The following is an 18,100-nucleotide window of genomic DNA, read 5'->3' as shown; positions in this document are numbered from 1 at the left end:
AATATTGGAATACACATCTCCATAATATCAGCTAGTTTAATTTCTTACATACATAATTAAATGTTACTTACTCAGTAGTGGGGCGTTGGGTGTTTGCCGGGCCTCCTGGATCCAAAGGTTCAGTTGGTCCTGCTTGCATCTCTTCAGGTCCACATGGTGGTGACGGACCTGCTCACCAGTCCTTGGAGTCCCTGTGGCACTGGTGAGATCATGAGCCAACCGGTCCCACGCCTCAGCCCTGTATGCTCCCCAGAGGACCTGGCCCTGCATGAGTTGGGCCTCATGATTATGGACTAGGAGCCAGACCATGTACCTGGACTCCTCAACACCCCACCTCTGTGCTCGGCGACTACCCTCTCCTACTCCTGTCATTCTGCCTGCAGGTCAGTTCTACAATCGTTTATGCTGTGTATTCCCACCTATGGGGCTTATATCGTCCGTTTTCCCTTACATATCTGTGATTGGCCATTTTGGAATTGTATCAACTTCAGTAAACCTGCATTGTCATGCTCTAGTTTGTATTCATTCCTATATATTAGCTATTATTGCATTTACAGGTACTGCTGTCATGGCTTAGTGGTTCTGTACCTTGACTATGGTGTATAGTATCCTGGGTTAGAACCTGGCCACTGCTTTTTATTTTTCATTACTGTCTAGACATGCTGAGGGGTGTGTCTGTGTAAAGGCAGTTTTGATACGGCTTGCTCAACGTTGCCCGTCGGTTAGTTTGTTTGCGCGGTGCGCAGCTCCGCGCAAACGGGGTACGCTGCTTTAAGCCTCATTTGGCTATCGGCATGCATATTATGCTCAGCTCAGTTAGGGGCACATAGATTTAGCGTGTTAAACCACTGCTCAGCTACGGGCACTCATTTTGCGCCAGTTAAACCACTGCTCATCTACGGGCACATGCACTCACTCTGTTAAACTGTAGCTCAGCTATAAGCACATCTGGCATTTTTTCTTCTTTTGTTACCTCACATGTCTTCAGTATAAATGGGCTATTTCATTACATTTTACATATATTGGGGTTTTATGTGTACATATTTGTCAGGGACTTGTTTCCTGCTTATTTTGAAAAAAAAATTGGTGTTGTGGGGGCTCGAACCATGAATGCCTGCTCTTCAGCCAACATCTCTACTGCTACGCTATTGCTTCCTGGCTTATTTTGCATATTTAGTTCTTATATGCTTTCCCACTGACTGCTAACTGTAGCTGCGCTATGGGCACGCCCGCGCAAACGAGCGCACTCACGGTTAAACATCTTTACAATTTAAAAAAATAAATATCATATGTTCATTTATATATATTTTATGTTCATAGTCTGTGGGGGTATGTGTTGTGTTGTGTTTATTCACATTTCCGTGGACTCTGTTGTGGGTGTTTACTTTGAGCACTTTTACACTTCTGGGGGCGTGTCCGCTTGCAGGGCTCAGCCTACGGACACGCCTACTGTCTTACATGGACTGTGTGTGTTAGACTGTTGTGTCAGCATGCTCTCATGAATATGCAAAGCATGCTGACATCACTCCATTTAACTGCAGCCTCCGTTATAACTCTTACACGGAGGCTTTGTGAATCCTGGGGAAAGTGTAGAAAACAATGCAAAATTAAATACTTAGAAAAAATAAGAAAAGTAAGATGAAAATATATTTTTTTCTTTTTGGCACTTCACCGTTAGATTAAAGGGAAAGAATCAATTTTTAATAAGAAAAAAATAAAATAAGTATAATGTATTTTCTTGCTTATTTGCAATGGAAAACTAAGCTTGAAAGCTTTGCTTTTGTTCAGACTCCAGACTACATCATTTGTCTGCAATGTGATGTTGGCAATCTGTGACTGATAAAGCACATTTAAAGGCCTTCATTTTAGAGCCATTGTTTTCTTAATGGGTCTGTAGCTAGAATAAGTGACCCAACCTCAGTTCTCCACCATTCTTAGTAGCCTTCACGATGTAGCATGTGATGAGACAAATACAGGAAAGAAGGGCAAACAGAAATAAGTTCAGACATAAAACAAATGAAATAATTATTAAATGATGGTTTCCAGTATGTGTCATGCTTAGCATTGGATTAGAGGGAAGGAAAATCACTTTTTGTGAAGAAAACTTGACATTTGGGTGGCGTTCTTTGTTAAATGGAATCACAAAATGGAAATTTCCAGCAGGGTTATTACTAATGAAGAAGGTAGGGTGTGAGAAGCAGTACTACCATATTAAACTTATACAGACCTGAGGTCTCCAGTTCCCCTGGAGGCACCAGCTGGTAAGGCCCTGACCCTCGGACTTGTTGCATGCCATTTTGACAGGCCCTGGCACTTGTTTCATGCCATTCTGACAGGCTCCAACACTTGTTGCATGCCATATTGGCAAGCCCTGGCACTTGCATGCCATCCCTGGCCCTGGCACTTGTTGCATGCCACCCCTGGCCCTTATACGTGTTGCATGCTATCCCTGGCCCCGGCACTTATTGCATGCCATCTCTGACCCTATCACTGAGCACTGTTCTTTTCCGAAGCCCTGACATGGCACTGGTGGTTTTGGTAAGACAGGTAATTATGAAGGTGACTCATGCCTTCATATACTGAACCTGCAGGTGAGGTTTGCAATAAGATGTTTGCCTAGACTGAATCTGTTACAAGTAAAAGGATCCCAGGAGCCACAGATAGATCTTCTTACTTAAATTACTACATTTGTTCATGTGTAACATAATATAAAACACTAACAGTATTTTCATTCACAATTCATCTGAAAGTAAATTAAATCAAGTTATTTGAAAATAATGTTTTCCTTCAGCAAGTTAATTTTTCTTTGAAGTTATGGCAGATTCTGGACTTTAGTAACAGAGGAATATCTAGATATCACAGTTTGTATGTATGTATGTAGGTGTGTGTGTATGTGTATATATATATATATATATATATATATATATATATATATATGTATTTCTGTATGCAAAAAAAAACATTTAAATCATTTTTGTTGAAAGTTTTGTCAATGATATGGCTATTATCAAATGTACTACCAAAATATGTAAGTTCATAGGTAGTCAGTAGGCTGTTGCTTTGTGAGTATTTTAAGATGTATAGCCTTACATATCCATGGCAGTTTTAGCCCTCGTATTTTGCTTACAAATAACCCACAGATGGGCAGAACAAGGATATTTTGGGACATTTGTATTTTTCTCCTATCCATAAACAACAGGGGTGCTAAACCAGGGTGCTAAACCTGGGCTGAACTTGCAGTTCCTCATCCATTCATCCCAATTACATTTGAATGTAGTAAGAGAAGTACTTAATTTATATGGACTGGAAGACAGTTCCATAGAGGCAGTATTCTCTATCATACATTTATCCCTCCAACATGTTCCCTTTATTTTGCAAAAGAGATCCCTTGAGTGGGACCTTATGACACCATTGGACTTGCAAATGTGTAATACATCTAACAGAAAAGGATTTATTGAAGCTGTATACACAAGGCAGAGGTCACATTTCAGTAGCCTGTATGATATTAAAAAGAGAGACAAGTCGTTGAGCTGGTCTGCATGGTTTTTACAGTTTAGGGCCTTGAATTTTTAGCACAAAAGCATTGTGGTCATTTCAACTGTGACAAGTGTTTGGACAAGTACATAACAAAAGGGGCATTTTCTGGACCTCGCAAAAGCCTTCGATACAGTACCCCACTCGGGCATTATAGATAAGCTCACCAGCTTAAATATAAACCCCTATGTCACTAGATGGATTGAAAACTGGCTCAAGAACAGAACCCACATGGTTAGAATTGCTGGAGCCATGTCAGACTCCAAACCAGTTACAAGTGGTGTCCCACAAGGCTCAGTCATGGGACCTCTCTTGTTCGGTATTTATTTCTCGGAGGTACAGGCCAACATGGAAGGACTGTGGCTGACCAAGTTCGCAGATGACTGCAAACTGGGTGCCATAATCGGCTCTCCAGCTGACACAAGCATCCTCCAAAAGGGCCTCATAGAAACAGACAACTGGTGCCAGAGCCATGGCCTCAAGCTAAATGCCAAAAAGTGTATAGTCATCCCCTTTGGCAAAAACAAAGTGCCCACAAATTACCACATAGGTGGTAATCCATTAAGTACAGAAGAAGTAATTAGGGACCTGGGGACCCAAGGTGATAGCAATCTCTCATTTGACAACCACGTGGCCAAAGTGGTTAGAAAAACATTTTATATAGCCCACCTAGTCATGAAGGGATTCACATCTAGATCAGGGGAGGTCATCGTGCCTCTTTACTCTTCCCTCATCAGGCCCATAATTGAGTACAATGCCCCTTTTGGGATGTACCTTACCAGACACATGCAGCAACTGGAAAGACCCCAAAAGTAACTCACCAAGAGGATCAAAGGGCTCAAACAGATGCCATATGCTGCCCGGTTAAAGAAACTCCAGCTCTACTCAGTGGCATACTGCCTGTTCAGAGGCGATCTGTGCCTGACGTATAAAGCCATGTCCAACCCGGAATTAATGGACATGCTGCACCTCAGAAAATTCAAATCCCATCTAGCTACGCGCTCGAGAGACTTGAACCTCAGCACTGAAATAAATAGGACATACTGGAGGGACAGATTCATAACCCAGAGGCTCCCTTCACTCTGGAATAAAATCCCAGCCCAGGTTAGGCAGAGTCCCTCATTGACTCTCTTCAAGAGGAATCTTGATGAGTGGATGGGAGATCGTAGGTTTACCCCGGGTATCACTTCTGTGTCACTGTTAGACAGAGGCACAGTATAATAACCTCGAAAAAGGGCATAGCAAAATAAATTTAAAATGGGTGGCGAAAGCCAAACACATTCTGGCTAGGCTTATAAATGCCCTAGGGCAGATAGTCTAGTATGAACCTATGAACCTATTATAGTCAATGATTGGCCTAATGAATGCCAAATACTGTGGAACGATTACCAGAAATGCAGCTTAGCCATTTGGAGCCTCGGGTAAGACTCTCATTTAATAACTCCCCTCTTAAAGAAAGCTTTAAGAGCAAAAAGAAATTTAACTTTTCACAAGAAAATAAGGGCAACCAAATGGAAATCCAAACAGAATTTTTTATTTTCTTACGTTAATTGTCTGCAGTTACACTTCCATTCTAACTGTCTGTTCAGTCTGTAGTGTGATGCTTCTGTCATCTCTGAAGGCAGACGGAGACATTTTTTCCCAGGTAGCAAATAAAAGAAGAAAACCAAAAACATCTCTGGTCAATTATTTTACTTTTAAATTACAGTTACTACTGCCATTGTTGTGGGCATCAAATATAAATCCCACTAGCTGCTTGCCCTACCCTGCTCCATCATGTAACCCAGTCAGGCATCTTTGGTGCAGTGCCTGAGGCACCTAAGGCTTATCACTTACATAAAATGTAAGACTGAGAAAACAAAACCCTAATATGAAGTGTAAAGGGGGCAGAAAGCAGCCAAGGTGGCAGAAACCTTAGAGAAATAATCAAAGTGGCATATTTGCTTTCATATAAGTTAAAGAGTAAAATTAAGAATCCTATTTGTTAATTTTGCTGTCACTCCAATCTAGCACCCGGGGTGGTTACCTGTTTCACCAGACCTTCGTACACCACTGAGGATTACATTCCCAAGATCTGTAAACAGTACCTTTCAATGTAACCTGAATGCTGAAAAAGGATCTCCTTAAAAGAGCGGATACATGGTGATCAAAGGCAGTTCATTGTCGACATAGGCTTACAGATCCCTAACTATGGGATCAGTTTTCAGGGCTGTGTTGTCAATGTGATAATCACAGTGGTAGTCATGCCTGCTAAAGGATGCAGTTATACATTTCTTGGCATTTAGTTTTAGTCTGTGGTATTGACACCAGCTATTTCTTGAGCACAGGCGTTCTTGGAGGATTTTCATGTCCTCTGGGGAATTTATGATGGTACCAAGTTTGCAGTCATCTGCAAACTTGGTCAGCCCAAACCCTTAAAATGTTAACTTTGACCTCAAGAAGAAAATGCCAAAGGGAAGTTGCCGAAGGACTGCACCCTGGGGTACAGTGCTAGTGACAGGTCTTTTGGAGGAGGCCCTGCTGTAACTTCCTATGTTCTATATTTGAGCCTATTTGCTAGCTAACAAGTGTCATAGTGATTGACATTTCACTTACTTCATTCACTTTAGCTCTTTTTGAAAAGTACAGTGGTGTAAACACAGCATGATGCATGTTGTAGCTGATCTAATGCTAAAGTGAATGAATTCCAGTTTACATCAGTGTTGATGTCCGAACCTGAGTACTACGCAAAAGAAAGGGTTGATGTAATAACTAAAGCAGTGCTATGTACCTGAGTGTCCGCTCACCACTTATTGGGTGATGTCCGAACCTGAGTACTACACAAAAGAAAGGGTTGATGTAATAACTAAAGCAATGATATGTACCCAAGTGTCAGCTCACCACTCATTGAAAAGTTCTGGTGTTAACAGTTTGTTAAAAGTAAAAGAAAACTTTGAAAGTCATCTGACAGCCCAATTTGGTGATCGAGACTTTCATGTCATAAAATTAATACAGTCTGTTCCTTCCAGTTTCTTTGTTACAGCAGAAAATCTCAGGTATTCTCTGCACACTGTGTCTTCCAACTCTGCTGTTTTTTAAACAGCTCTTCTTCAGTAACCTCATATTCAGCCAGCTTTTTCTTCATGTCAGCCTTTGATTTTTGCAGTTTTATCTGTTCATCTGAATGGCTCATTAAAGCTTCTTCTATTTTTTCTAGCTTTTTGATATTTGAATTGATATATTCCTTCAGTGATTCATTTATTTTAATCCCTCTGAGTACATTTGATTCATTTTTCCTCTAAATTACTGGAAGACATTTCTTGAATCAAAGCTGAAGCTTGAAATGCTTTTTGTTGAACAGCTGCAGAATCCTTCCCAGGCAATATTTTCTCTTCACCTTTTCTTGTTGATTTTGATTCAGGTTTTCCAAATTTCTTCTTTGCTGGCATCCAGGCAGTGTATTTACTAGCCAGTAACTTAATTTTACCCAAAAACATTTTCAATGGCACTCCTTTTTCTCATTTTCTATTTTCACACTAGGAGAACTGAAGTCATACTGTTCATCAGCGTGCAGCCATCTTGGAAGTCCCATGACCAGACTTTCCTAGGACAAAGTGTAATGGTCAAGCACCCATCAGCAGTTGCAAAACCAGGGAAGGTTCACAGTGATTCTCTGAATCTATTCTCCTTGTAGAAATGCATTGGTGGATTGTGACTGGCCCAGAGCATGAACTTGAAACGGCCATTGGTCAGGAATGAATCAAGAATCCAGGAAGTGCTTTTTAAAAGTGAAGATTCTAAACCAAAAAAAGGGATCTCTTTTCTGCCCTGACCTATAGTGCTTATGGCTATAGAAAGCCATACTGGTCCGATATAATTCCCTCCAGTAAGTGCACTGTTGTTGTGCATTATATTTGCTGTGTCTGTCTGTGAACATACTGCCTTGTTAAAGTGCATTTAGGAAGTTCATTGAGTTACACAAACTCCATGTACAGACACAACACAGGACCCCTTTTTTATAGTAAGTGTGTGAGAATAGCAAATAGCATAAGATAACACTTCAATGAAGCACAGGAAATGGCATCTCCATCCAAAAACAATAAATCATTGTCCATCTGTGCAGGTTGTTGGTAAGATGCCCACCTCGAAAGGTGAGTAGTCAGTTCTTGAGATCTCATCTGTATAATGATGCAAGAAATTTCAGACGAGAGTAACAAAATAGCAGACAATGTGCACCAGAAACTGTATTACACAAGACTAGAAGAGTCTGAGGAATGGAGGCCAAGGGAGGCCATGCCAAACACTTATACTTAACTCATGGAAACAAAAGAGCCGAAATTATAGCAGGGTTCAAAACAAGATACATGCAAGCAAAACGGACCCTTGTTATGTGTGTGATTGCTTATGTCAGGTGACATACTTTTGAGTAGCTAATGCTAATACAAAGCTCTGTTCAACTGCCTCCCCATGCCCTATGCCCTTTCTTCCTCTCCACCTTCCCAGAGCATATGCTTCTCTTTAGTTTGTTTGGGTCTTTCATCCAAGGTTCTCTTGCTACAAACTGTTAGTAGTGCCTGTCTTACAGGGGGGAATTCCAATTCATGACACACTTTTCTGTCTTTGTTCTCTGTTTCTTTACCCCATACTTCAGTCTGCCTCAGTCCCACTCTGGGATCCAACCCACTCTTCAAACATGATTTTATTCAAGTTGGTTATTTCCACCACACAAGAAAAAGCCAGTAAAACTCAAAAGCCAATTTAATAAAATATGAATACAAAATACAACTGCTGTAGCGCCTCGGCTCTTACAAGACTTTCCCAGAGTATAATTCACTAAAACACAGCTTCTTTAAATAATCAACTCATAAAACCATCAATTAACATCAATTAACATTTTTTTTAAAAATTCTTTAAGAATGCATCACTACAAAAAACATTTCCAATTGCATTCTTGATTCAGTCCAGCTGGACGCAAAGTGTTAAACTTTAAAATAAACGCTGATTCCTTCTTTCTCAGCTGTTTTTTTACATCTGTTGTTCTATAATTATCCTTTAAAACTTGCTCCAACACTGTTGCCTGTAGCCCCCCCCCCTGGGATCCCCTCCATGTTTTTCCAGAAAATGCATAGCAACAGGGCTATAATCACAGCTTTTTTAATATCACTTATATGCTCATTCAATCTAGTTGCTAGACTTATTTTGCTCTCTCCAATGTCATATTTATTACATGAACATATACTATTCCTTCACTTGCACAGTTATAAATACCTTTGTCTTGATATCTTCTTCCACTGATATATGGGAAGCTATTTCTTATAAATGAACATACAGTACATTTCCCACAGGGAAAAGTTCCTTGTTGACTAATTTCTTTATATTTAACATTATTTGGTAACTTAAATGCCCCATGCACCCGAAAATCTTTTAAATTTCTCCCCCTAGTGTACGAACATTTTATTTTCTTATTATAAATATATTCAAGACGTTTGTCGTTTCTCAGACTATCCCATCCATATTTAACCCCCTCTGTTAATGATTTTATTCAGTGTTTTACTTACCTCAAAGACCAGTGAATTTTAATGAAAATGAAGATTAATATTGCTGTCCTAATGTATCTACTTATTACTGTCTCACTACACTGTATTTTATGCAGACAGCTAATGTACTGCAATATTTTGTTGTTAGATTTGCCTGCCTTGAACCTGGGTCATGACTGCTGAGGGTCTTTAAACCAGTCAGTTTACCTAATTTTCAAATAAATAAATACAAGGCCAATAAAATGTTGACTGATGGTTCAGCACAGGTATGAGGAAGCATTATTATAAAGAAAAATGACTGGAATGGCCTTGCTGAAGAGGCAGCAGGGTCAGAACATTTCAAGACTTGAAAATCTTGTCTAATTGGTGAACTATAAGAGCTTCCTTATAAAAGGTGGAAAAGATAAGACACTGGTTAAGTAAAATGTGCAGCTTATAAAGTAGGAAGTCATGCAGATAAAATTAGTTAAGCAGCTATCTGCCATCAGACTCTGTTTCTGTAATTCATGTGCATTCATGTTCAAATGTCAAACTGCACAGTCATCTCTTTTTGTATCTCTTTATTTTCTATGACAGAGTTTTAAGCCAACATCCAACTGTAAATGATGACCTGCCAAATCGCATTATTTCTGGCACTGTTATTGTTAAGCCAAATGTGAAGGAGTTCACAGAAACGGCAGCAGTGTTTGAAGATGGAACTGTAGAAGAGAACATTGATGTTGTCATCTTTGCCACTGGCTACAGATTTTCATATCCCTTCCTGGAAGACTCCATTATTGAAGTCCGAAATAATATCACTGACCTCTACAAGTATGTCTTCCCACCACGTCTAGAGCAGCCAACGCTGGCTGTCATTGGTTTGGTTCAACCACTGGGAGCAATCATGCCAGTTTCTGAGATCCAGTCTCGCTGGGCAGCACGAGTCTTTAAAGGTACGTATCAAACTATGTTTTAGTTGAGCTCCTCCTCTCATATTTTCTGAGCAGGGCAATATCCTCCATTTGTTGCCAAGATGATAAGAAAGACATGACATTGTATGCTGTCACTACAACACCTTTTTTGTACTGTATGGCTGTTGTCATTCAGGGATATTCACTAATTTACAAAGGGTGAGACAGAGGCTCTCAGAACATCAAAAGGAAAAACCCAACTCTTGCTTTCACCTGTGATGGACTCATCCAGACTTCAGAGAAGAGATGCACCTGATTTGGCATGTTAAGTGCCCTCCTTCTTTGAGTTTTGGTAACCTCAGGGAAGGGATATTTTAAGTGCTGAGGATGCATATAATATGGGGGAGAGGCTTGTACTTCCACCTGTAAAAACACAGTACTATAATTTTTCTGTTACTTATGGTCGTTGTTGATCAATGCAAAGTTTAAGGTCATTGTTTTCTGTTTTCTGTGAGTCACTACTTGCCTTTTTGAAAATGAGACTACTGACCTTGCTGGCATCATCAGTGATATGTGATGTGAGGCTTAAAGGGTAATTAACCCTGCAGACATCATTGATGGTATGTGATGTGAGGCTTAAAGGGTAACTGACCTTGCAGACATCATCGATGATATGTGACGTGAGCCTTAAAGGGTAACTGACCCTGCAGACATCATCGATGATATGTGATGTGAGGCTTAAAGGGTAACTGACCCTGCAAACATCATCGATGATATGTGATGTGAGGTTTAAAAGGTAACTAACCCTGCTGACATCATCGATGATATGTGATGTGAGGCTTAAAGTGTAACTGACCCTGCAGACATTATCGATGATATGTGATGTGAGGCTTAAAGGGTAACTGACCCTGCAGACATCATCAGTGATATGTGACGTGAGCTTTAAAGGCTAACTAACCCTAACCCTGCTGACATCATCGATGATATGTGATGTGAGGCTTAAAGGGTAACTGACCCTACAGACATTATCGATGATATGTGATGTGAGGCTTAAAGGGTAACTGAACCTGCAGACATCATCAATGATATGTGACATGAGCTTTAAAGGCTAACTAACCCTGCTGACATCATCGATGATACGTGATGTCAGCCGTAAAGGGTAACTGACCCTGCAGACATCATCGATGATATGTGATGTGAGGCTTAAAGGTTAAGTGACCCTGCAGACATCATCGATGATATGTGACGTGAGGCTTAAAAGGTAACTAACCCTGCTGACATCATTGATGATATGTGATGTGAGGCTTAAAGGGTAACTGACCCTGCAGACATTGATGATATGTGATGTGAGGCTTAAAGGGTAACTTACCTTGCAGACATCATCAATGATATGTGATGTGAGCCTTAAAGGGTAAATGACCCTGCAGACATCATCAATGCTATGTGATTGTGATGTGAGGCTTAAAGGGTAACTGACCCTGCAGACATCATCGATGATATGTGATGTGAGGCTTAAAGGGTAACTGACCCTGCAGACATCATCGAAGATATGTGTTGTGAGGCTAAAAGGGGTAACTGACCCTGTAGACATCATTGATGATATGTGATGTGAGGCTTAAAGAGTAACTAACCCTGCAGACATCATCAATGATATGTGATGTGAGGCTTAAAGGGTAACTTACCTTGCAGACATCATCGATGATATGTGACGTGAGCCTTAAAGGCTAACTAACCTTGCTGACATCATCGATGATATGTGACGTGAGCCCTAAAGGGTAACTGACCCTGCAGACATCATCAATGCTATGTGATGTGAGGCTTAAAGGGTAACTGACCCTGCAGACATCATCGATGATATGTGATGTGAGGCTTAAAGGGTAACTGACCCTGCAGACATCATCGATGATATGTGTTGTGAGGCTAAAAGGGTAACTGACCCTGTAGACATCATTGATGATATGTGATGTGAGGCTTAAAGAGTAACTAACCATGCAGACATCATCGAAGATATGTATGACGTGAGGCTTAAAGGGTAACTTACCTTGCAGACATCATCGATGATATGTGACGTGAGCCTTAAAGGCTAACTAACCTTGCTGACATCATCGATGATATGTGACGTGAGCCCTAAAGGGTAACTGACCCTGCAGACATCATCAATGCTATGTGATGTGAGGCTTAAAGGGTAACTGACCCTGCAGACATCATCGATGATATGTGATGTGAGGCTTAAAGGGTAACTAACCCTGCAGACATCATCGATGATATGTGTTGTGAGGCTTAAAGTGTAACTGACCCTGTAGACATCATTGATGATATGTGATGTGAGGCTTAAAGAGTAACTAACCCTGCAGACATCATCGAAGATATGTATGACGTGAGGCTTAAAGGGTAACTGACCCTGCTGGCATCAACGATGATATGTGACGTGAGCCTTAAAGGGTAACTAACCCTGCTGGCATCATCGATGATATGTGACGTGAGCCTTAAAGGGTAACTAACCGTGCAAGTATCACTGCTGATACCTGATATGGGGATTATATGGCAACCCAGCAGGCATCATCGTTAATACACCATGTGCATAGTAAAGAGTGACTAACGCTTTAGACATCATCTGTGATACATGATATGAGCATTGAAGGATAACTAAACATGGAGACTTTATTGTTTGACTAACACTGTATACATCATCTCTAATACATGATATGAGCATTGAAGGATAACTAAACATGGAGGCTTTATTGTTTGACTAACACTATAGACATCATCTCTGATACATGATATGAGCATTGAAGGATAACTAAACATGGAGACTTTATTGTTTGACTAACACTATAGACATCATCTCTGATACATGATATGAGCATTGAAGGATAACTAAACATGGAGACTTTGAGTAACTAATGCTATAGACATCTCTGATACATGATGTGAGCATTGAAGGATAACTAAACATGGAGACTTTGAGTAACTAATGCTATAGACATCTTTGATACATGATGTGAGCATTGAAGGATAACTAAACATGGAGACTTTATTGAGTAACTAACGCTATAGACATAATCTCTAATACATGATATGAGCATTGAAGGATAACTAAACATGGAGACTTTATTGTTTGCATCTGATGAGTACTAAATGTTAACATTGTAGGTGTCATAGTTATAAGGATTAAAGGGTTTTGTGATGGACTTAATTTTTTGGTTTAGTGTTATTTCTATCAGATTTTGCAGTTACCATGTGTAATTGCTATTACATAGTAACTTTGGTTTGTCATGTCATCTTGGCTGGTGGTTATATGTCCATATATCTATGCATTAGTATAATGACTGCACTTTGGGAACAATGGTTTCCTTTCCATAATATGATTTTTTAAAGACTTGATGATTTTATAAAGCTCTTTATGTCTGTAATTCATATGATAAATATGTCAAACAGTTTTATGTTGAAATACTTTACCCATTTCTGAAAGTGAACTACCATTAACAATACCGCTGGTATGATAATATTTCATTAAAGGATAGTAAAATGGTACAAGGTGTGTGTCTGCTCATGTGAAGAGATGCAAAGGGTCCAGTCTTTGGAGATAAGAAATGGGAGTCTTAGCAGAATCATTCAGGTGTCTCCAAGGCACGCATGGTGTACAGAATGCACTTTCATTACTGTAAAACTGATCTAAGACATGCTTATCAATAGGGAGGGGTGGAAAATGTTCTGGTACATCTTTAACCAATGAGCTGTCAGAGGAACCAGCTGTGGCAGAAACATGCCAGAATAAGGGGTTTTTAATAGCTTTCTCAAACTAGCAACCAATACAGCGAGGAAGGAAAGCGTTAATGAGTAGAATAAAGGCTGGTGGCTGGGGAGGGAGAAGGAGTTGATGCTTAAGTGAAAGATGGAATGAGACTTGGCAGATGGAGCCACTGTGTGGCAGGAACAGGCTCCAACTTAGTTCAGAAGGCACAGTGGTGCTTGGAGCTGAATTTGGAAAGTTCATTTCAATGACTGTATTTTTAAACAAAGACAGAGTTGGGGAAGACCTGTCAATCACCACTTTGATACACATACACAACAGGGCTGTCAATCATCACTTTGATATACATACACAATAGGGCTGTCAATCACCACTTTGATACACATACACAACTCACAGTAAATGCTCAGGTAGTAGAAAGGAGAAAAATGTGTAAAAATATGAGGAGCACATGAGTGACTCATGTATGACTGGTTAGTATTACTATAGATTGCATGGAGTCTGGGTAAGAATATGGGGGGTCTGTAGACCACAATGCAGGAGAAGTGGCAAGATGGGCTGGGAAATAGAGGCATCTAGGTACAGGTTGTTCAGCCATGCCAGAGAGAAATGAGGGATGCAGATGGACTGGTGAACTACATTAATAGGCCTCTTGAAAAGGCAAGGCAACACGCTGTGTCAGAAGCTAGGGGAATCAGTTTGCTGCCTAAGACAGAAGAAAGGAGATGCTGGTTATTGATACAATGTATCTGCTGGCTAAGATAGAAGAAAGGAGATGCTGGTTATTAATACACTGTATCTGCTGGCTAAGATAGAAGAAAGGAGATGCTGGCTATTGATACAATGTATCTGCTGGCTAAGATAGAAGAAAGGAGATGCTGGTTATTGATACAATGTATCTGCTGGCTAAGATAGAAGAAAGGAAATGCTGGTTATTGATACAATGTATCTGCTGGCTAAGATAGAAGAAAGGAGATGCTGGTTATTGATACAATGTATCTGCTGGCTAAGATAGAAGAAAGGAAAGGAAATGCTGGCTATTGATACAATGTATCTGCTGGCTAAGATAGAAGAAAGGAGATGCTGGTTATTGATACAATGTATCTGCTGGCTAAGATAGAAGAAAGGATATGCTGGTTATTGATACAATGTATCAGCTCCCACATGTCAGGGAAGGCTAATGTGAAATAGAAATAGAGAATAACAGGCTGGTGTAGGAGGAAGAGAGTCATGAAGATGTGAATCTGCCTGTAAAAGCTTGAGAGATTCCAATCTCCAGGGTTGAGAGAGAGCAGGAACTGCCTGACTGATGTCATGAGGAGCTCAGCCATCTGCTGAAGGACTGTATCAGAAAGGATAAAATTGTAGATGTCACATTTCTGTGCCACCTGCCCTGAGTACCAAAGGACAGCACCCAATCTAGGATGGGCTAGATGAATCCTATAGCTCTCAACCTCTTACCACAAAACATCTGAAAAAGCCAAAAATAATGGTGGGAGGGGACAAAGGCCCCAAAATAGGGACAAATTGCAAATATTGCTCTTATAAACTTAGAAGGTTGTTAGAATAAAAGGTCTTGTGTTACTTGCATTTTCTGAAGGAAATGAAGTCTGAAACGCAAATGCCTGTCATTATTTAGTGAATTCAGTCCTCACTGATATGCCACAAAAATCCAGAAAATAACAAATTTTATGAGGAACAGACTAAAAATGTGAGGCAAACATCTGGACATTCTGTGAAAATCTGGCCAGTTTTGAGGTATGCTGAACACTATAACAAATCTTTAAAGTCTATGTTACAAAAAGACTTTGAAATAGATAGGAAAATGGGAGTGATTCTCTTTGCTGTTAAACAAGTACCCCAAATCTAAGGGAGTTTCACTGTTTGAGTTGCTGTATAGCAGATATCCCCAAAGTTTTTAAGATATACCGGAAAAAAAACACAGGAGAAAGAATAAGTCCCCTTTAAAAGTGTGATAGGGCATTTTTCAGACCTAGGGAACATGTTAAGATGTACACATAATAGTTGTGAAATTATTTATTTCATTATTATTTTTATTATTATTTTTATTATTATTATTTACATTTTTTTTTATTTATGTAAAAGTTATGTGCTCTTCCATATACTTTCATTCTTCTTGAAAGCCGACTGTTAGCAACACTTTTCACGTTATCATGTCCTGCTTCAACAGTGATATGTAAGCAGATTCTGTTGATAGGAAGACAGACTCTGAATACAATGAGTTTTAATCACTGTGAATAATTTGATTTCACATTATCTTATGATATATATTTTGAGCTATTTCATTTAATCAGGTTCTAGATTGCTCAGATTTCTCAGCTATGAAATTACCATTTAGTTTAGGGACTAGCAGAATGGTCTAAACATTAATTATGTTAAGCGTTACGCACTAAGAATTAACCTCCTAGAGAGCGTATGTTATAAGATATTACAAGTGTTTTCACGAGTTTCGTTAATATTTTTCATAACGTTCTAAATGTTTTTAAAATGTATGCAATGCATAAAGTTGTCTTGCTTTGAGTTTTTAAAAAATGCTCTCACATACTGAATCTATTTCATTCACTCATTATTTAGTTAGACACTGATTTTTACAGATTGAATCATTTGATTGTTTGATTGCTTGATTATGCTATTAAAGAGAACTTTTTTAGTATATATATGACACCTGCTAAATGTATTTTTATGGATCTGAAGAAGCGTGCTTTATGTACGCGAAAGCGCTTGTCCTTTATTAAATATTTTCCATTTATTGTGGTGGTCCGTCTCCAGTGCTTCTACATTGCATTTTCTACACTTGGCTTTTTGGAGCAGACCTTTAGGGAACAGCGTTACTGTGTTTTTACTACTATGTTAAGAACTGTGTTGCCTGCATTGAGGGACTATATGGAGAGGGCACAGCAGTCACAACACAAATGCATAACAAAAATGCATGATGATAAGAAACCAGAATTGGAAGTCATGGAAGTCAAAATGTTTTCCTTGTCACGTATTGATGAACTCAGACATCACACAACTTTAGACCCAGTTCTTCAGAAGCTGACACATTATCAATCAAGGATGGCCAGTGAGACAAACCAGTCTACCATTTGACATGCAGAAATATTTTCCATACTGAGACGAGCTCATGATGGAAGATGGAATCATCATGAAAGGTCCTAAAGTAGTTATTCCTTCAGCGTTACAACAAGAATATATCCAGATTTTACATCATGGACACCCGGGTACTGATTCAACCAAAAGAAGGGCAAGAGACATAGTATTTTGGCCTTCATTGTCCAAAGATATAGAGAAGGAAACTGGGGCATGTTGTGTTTGTAATAGTACTAAACCACACCAACAAAAAGAACCATTTCAGCTAAACCAAATTCAAAAGCACCATGGTAGACAGTTGTTACTGATATTTTCAAATGGAATGGTCAGCATTACTTAGTGTTAGTAGACTTTTACTTGAATTGGTTTGAAATTGACCTTCTTCCTAATCTAACTTCCAGCACTGTCATTACAAAATTGAAGAGACATTTTTCTCTTCATGGTAGTCCACACAAAGGTTTATCTGACAATGGCACACAGTTTTACAAGTCAGTAGTTCAAGAGATTTGCTGAGTCCTGGGACTTTGTCCATGTTACTAATAGTCCAGAGTATCCACAGTCCAATGGATTAGCTGAGCATGCAGTCCAAAGTGCAAAATGTTTGTTAGCGAAATCTGAGAGATGGTACCAGTGTTTTCCTTAACCTTCTCAATCTCAGAAACATTCCCAAGATAACTTGCTTGGTTCAACTGCTCAGAGATTAATGTCTAGACAGACAAGAACAACCTTACTGATCAGTAAACAACTACTGATTCCAAATGCAAAGAACAACAAAGTGAAAATTTTGACGAAACGCCAGTCACAAAAATCATACTACGATAAATCTAGCAAACCTCTCAGACCACTAAGACAAGGAGAAATTGTAGTGATGCAGACAACCAAAGGTTACAACCAAGTAGGTATTATCAAAAATGTTTGTAAGAAGCCGAGATCTTACATTGTTCAATCGGAAGGAATAGAATTTAAAAGAAAACAAAGACATATACTTCCAGTTTCTGAAGCAGTGATGCAGCAAATTACCTGTGCCAAAGGTTCTAGTTTTCAGAGGGACCTTGCACTTGTTTCCATTTTGCAGGACAGTGTATTTTCTTCAAATAGTCCTAATGTTATCCTTGAAGTTCCTATTGAGAAGAATTCCCCAGAGACTGTCCCTGTTGTTAAACCCAGTCAAAGCTTTTATGTAACCAGCTCGGGTAGAATTTCCAGACCCAATCCAAAATACACAGTGACCTGGACTTGAGTTTGATTCTTACTAATATTTGTTATCGAGCGTATACATTGTCTTGTTCTCTTAT

The 18,100-nt window shown here is 39.5% G+C and overlaps 1 protein-coding gene across 1 annotated transcript in view; it reads left to right on the top strand.

Annotated features, from left to right (window-relative positions):
- LOC122813115 (flavin-containing monooxygenase 5-like) overlaps positions 1 to 18,100 on the top strand; it is a 589,830-nt gene that overhangs the window by 519,551 nt on the left and 52,179 nt on the right. Inside the window, exon 7 of the mRNA XM_044085248.1 lies at positions 9,627 to 9,982. Coding sequence (XP_043941183.1) covers positions 9,627 to 9,982 — 356 coding nt within the window. The remainder of the gene's footprint in view (positions 1 to 9,626; positions 9,983 to 18,100) is intronic.

Source organism: Protopterus annectens, chromosome 10.part0 (genome assembly GCF_019279795.1).
Source record: "Protopterus annectens isolate FY-2018-M chromosome 10.part0, PAN1.0, whole genome shotgun sequence".
Lineage (NCBI taxonomy): Eukaryota > Metazoa > Chordata > Ceratodontiformes > Protopteridae > Protopterus > Protopterus annectens.
The sequence above is the reverse complement of the archived record's forward strand: the minus strand, read 5'-3'. Positions and strand labels throughout refer to the sequence as shown.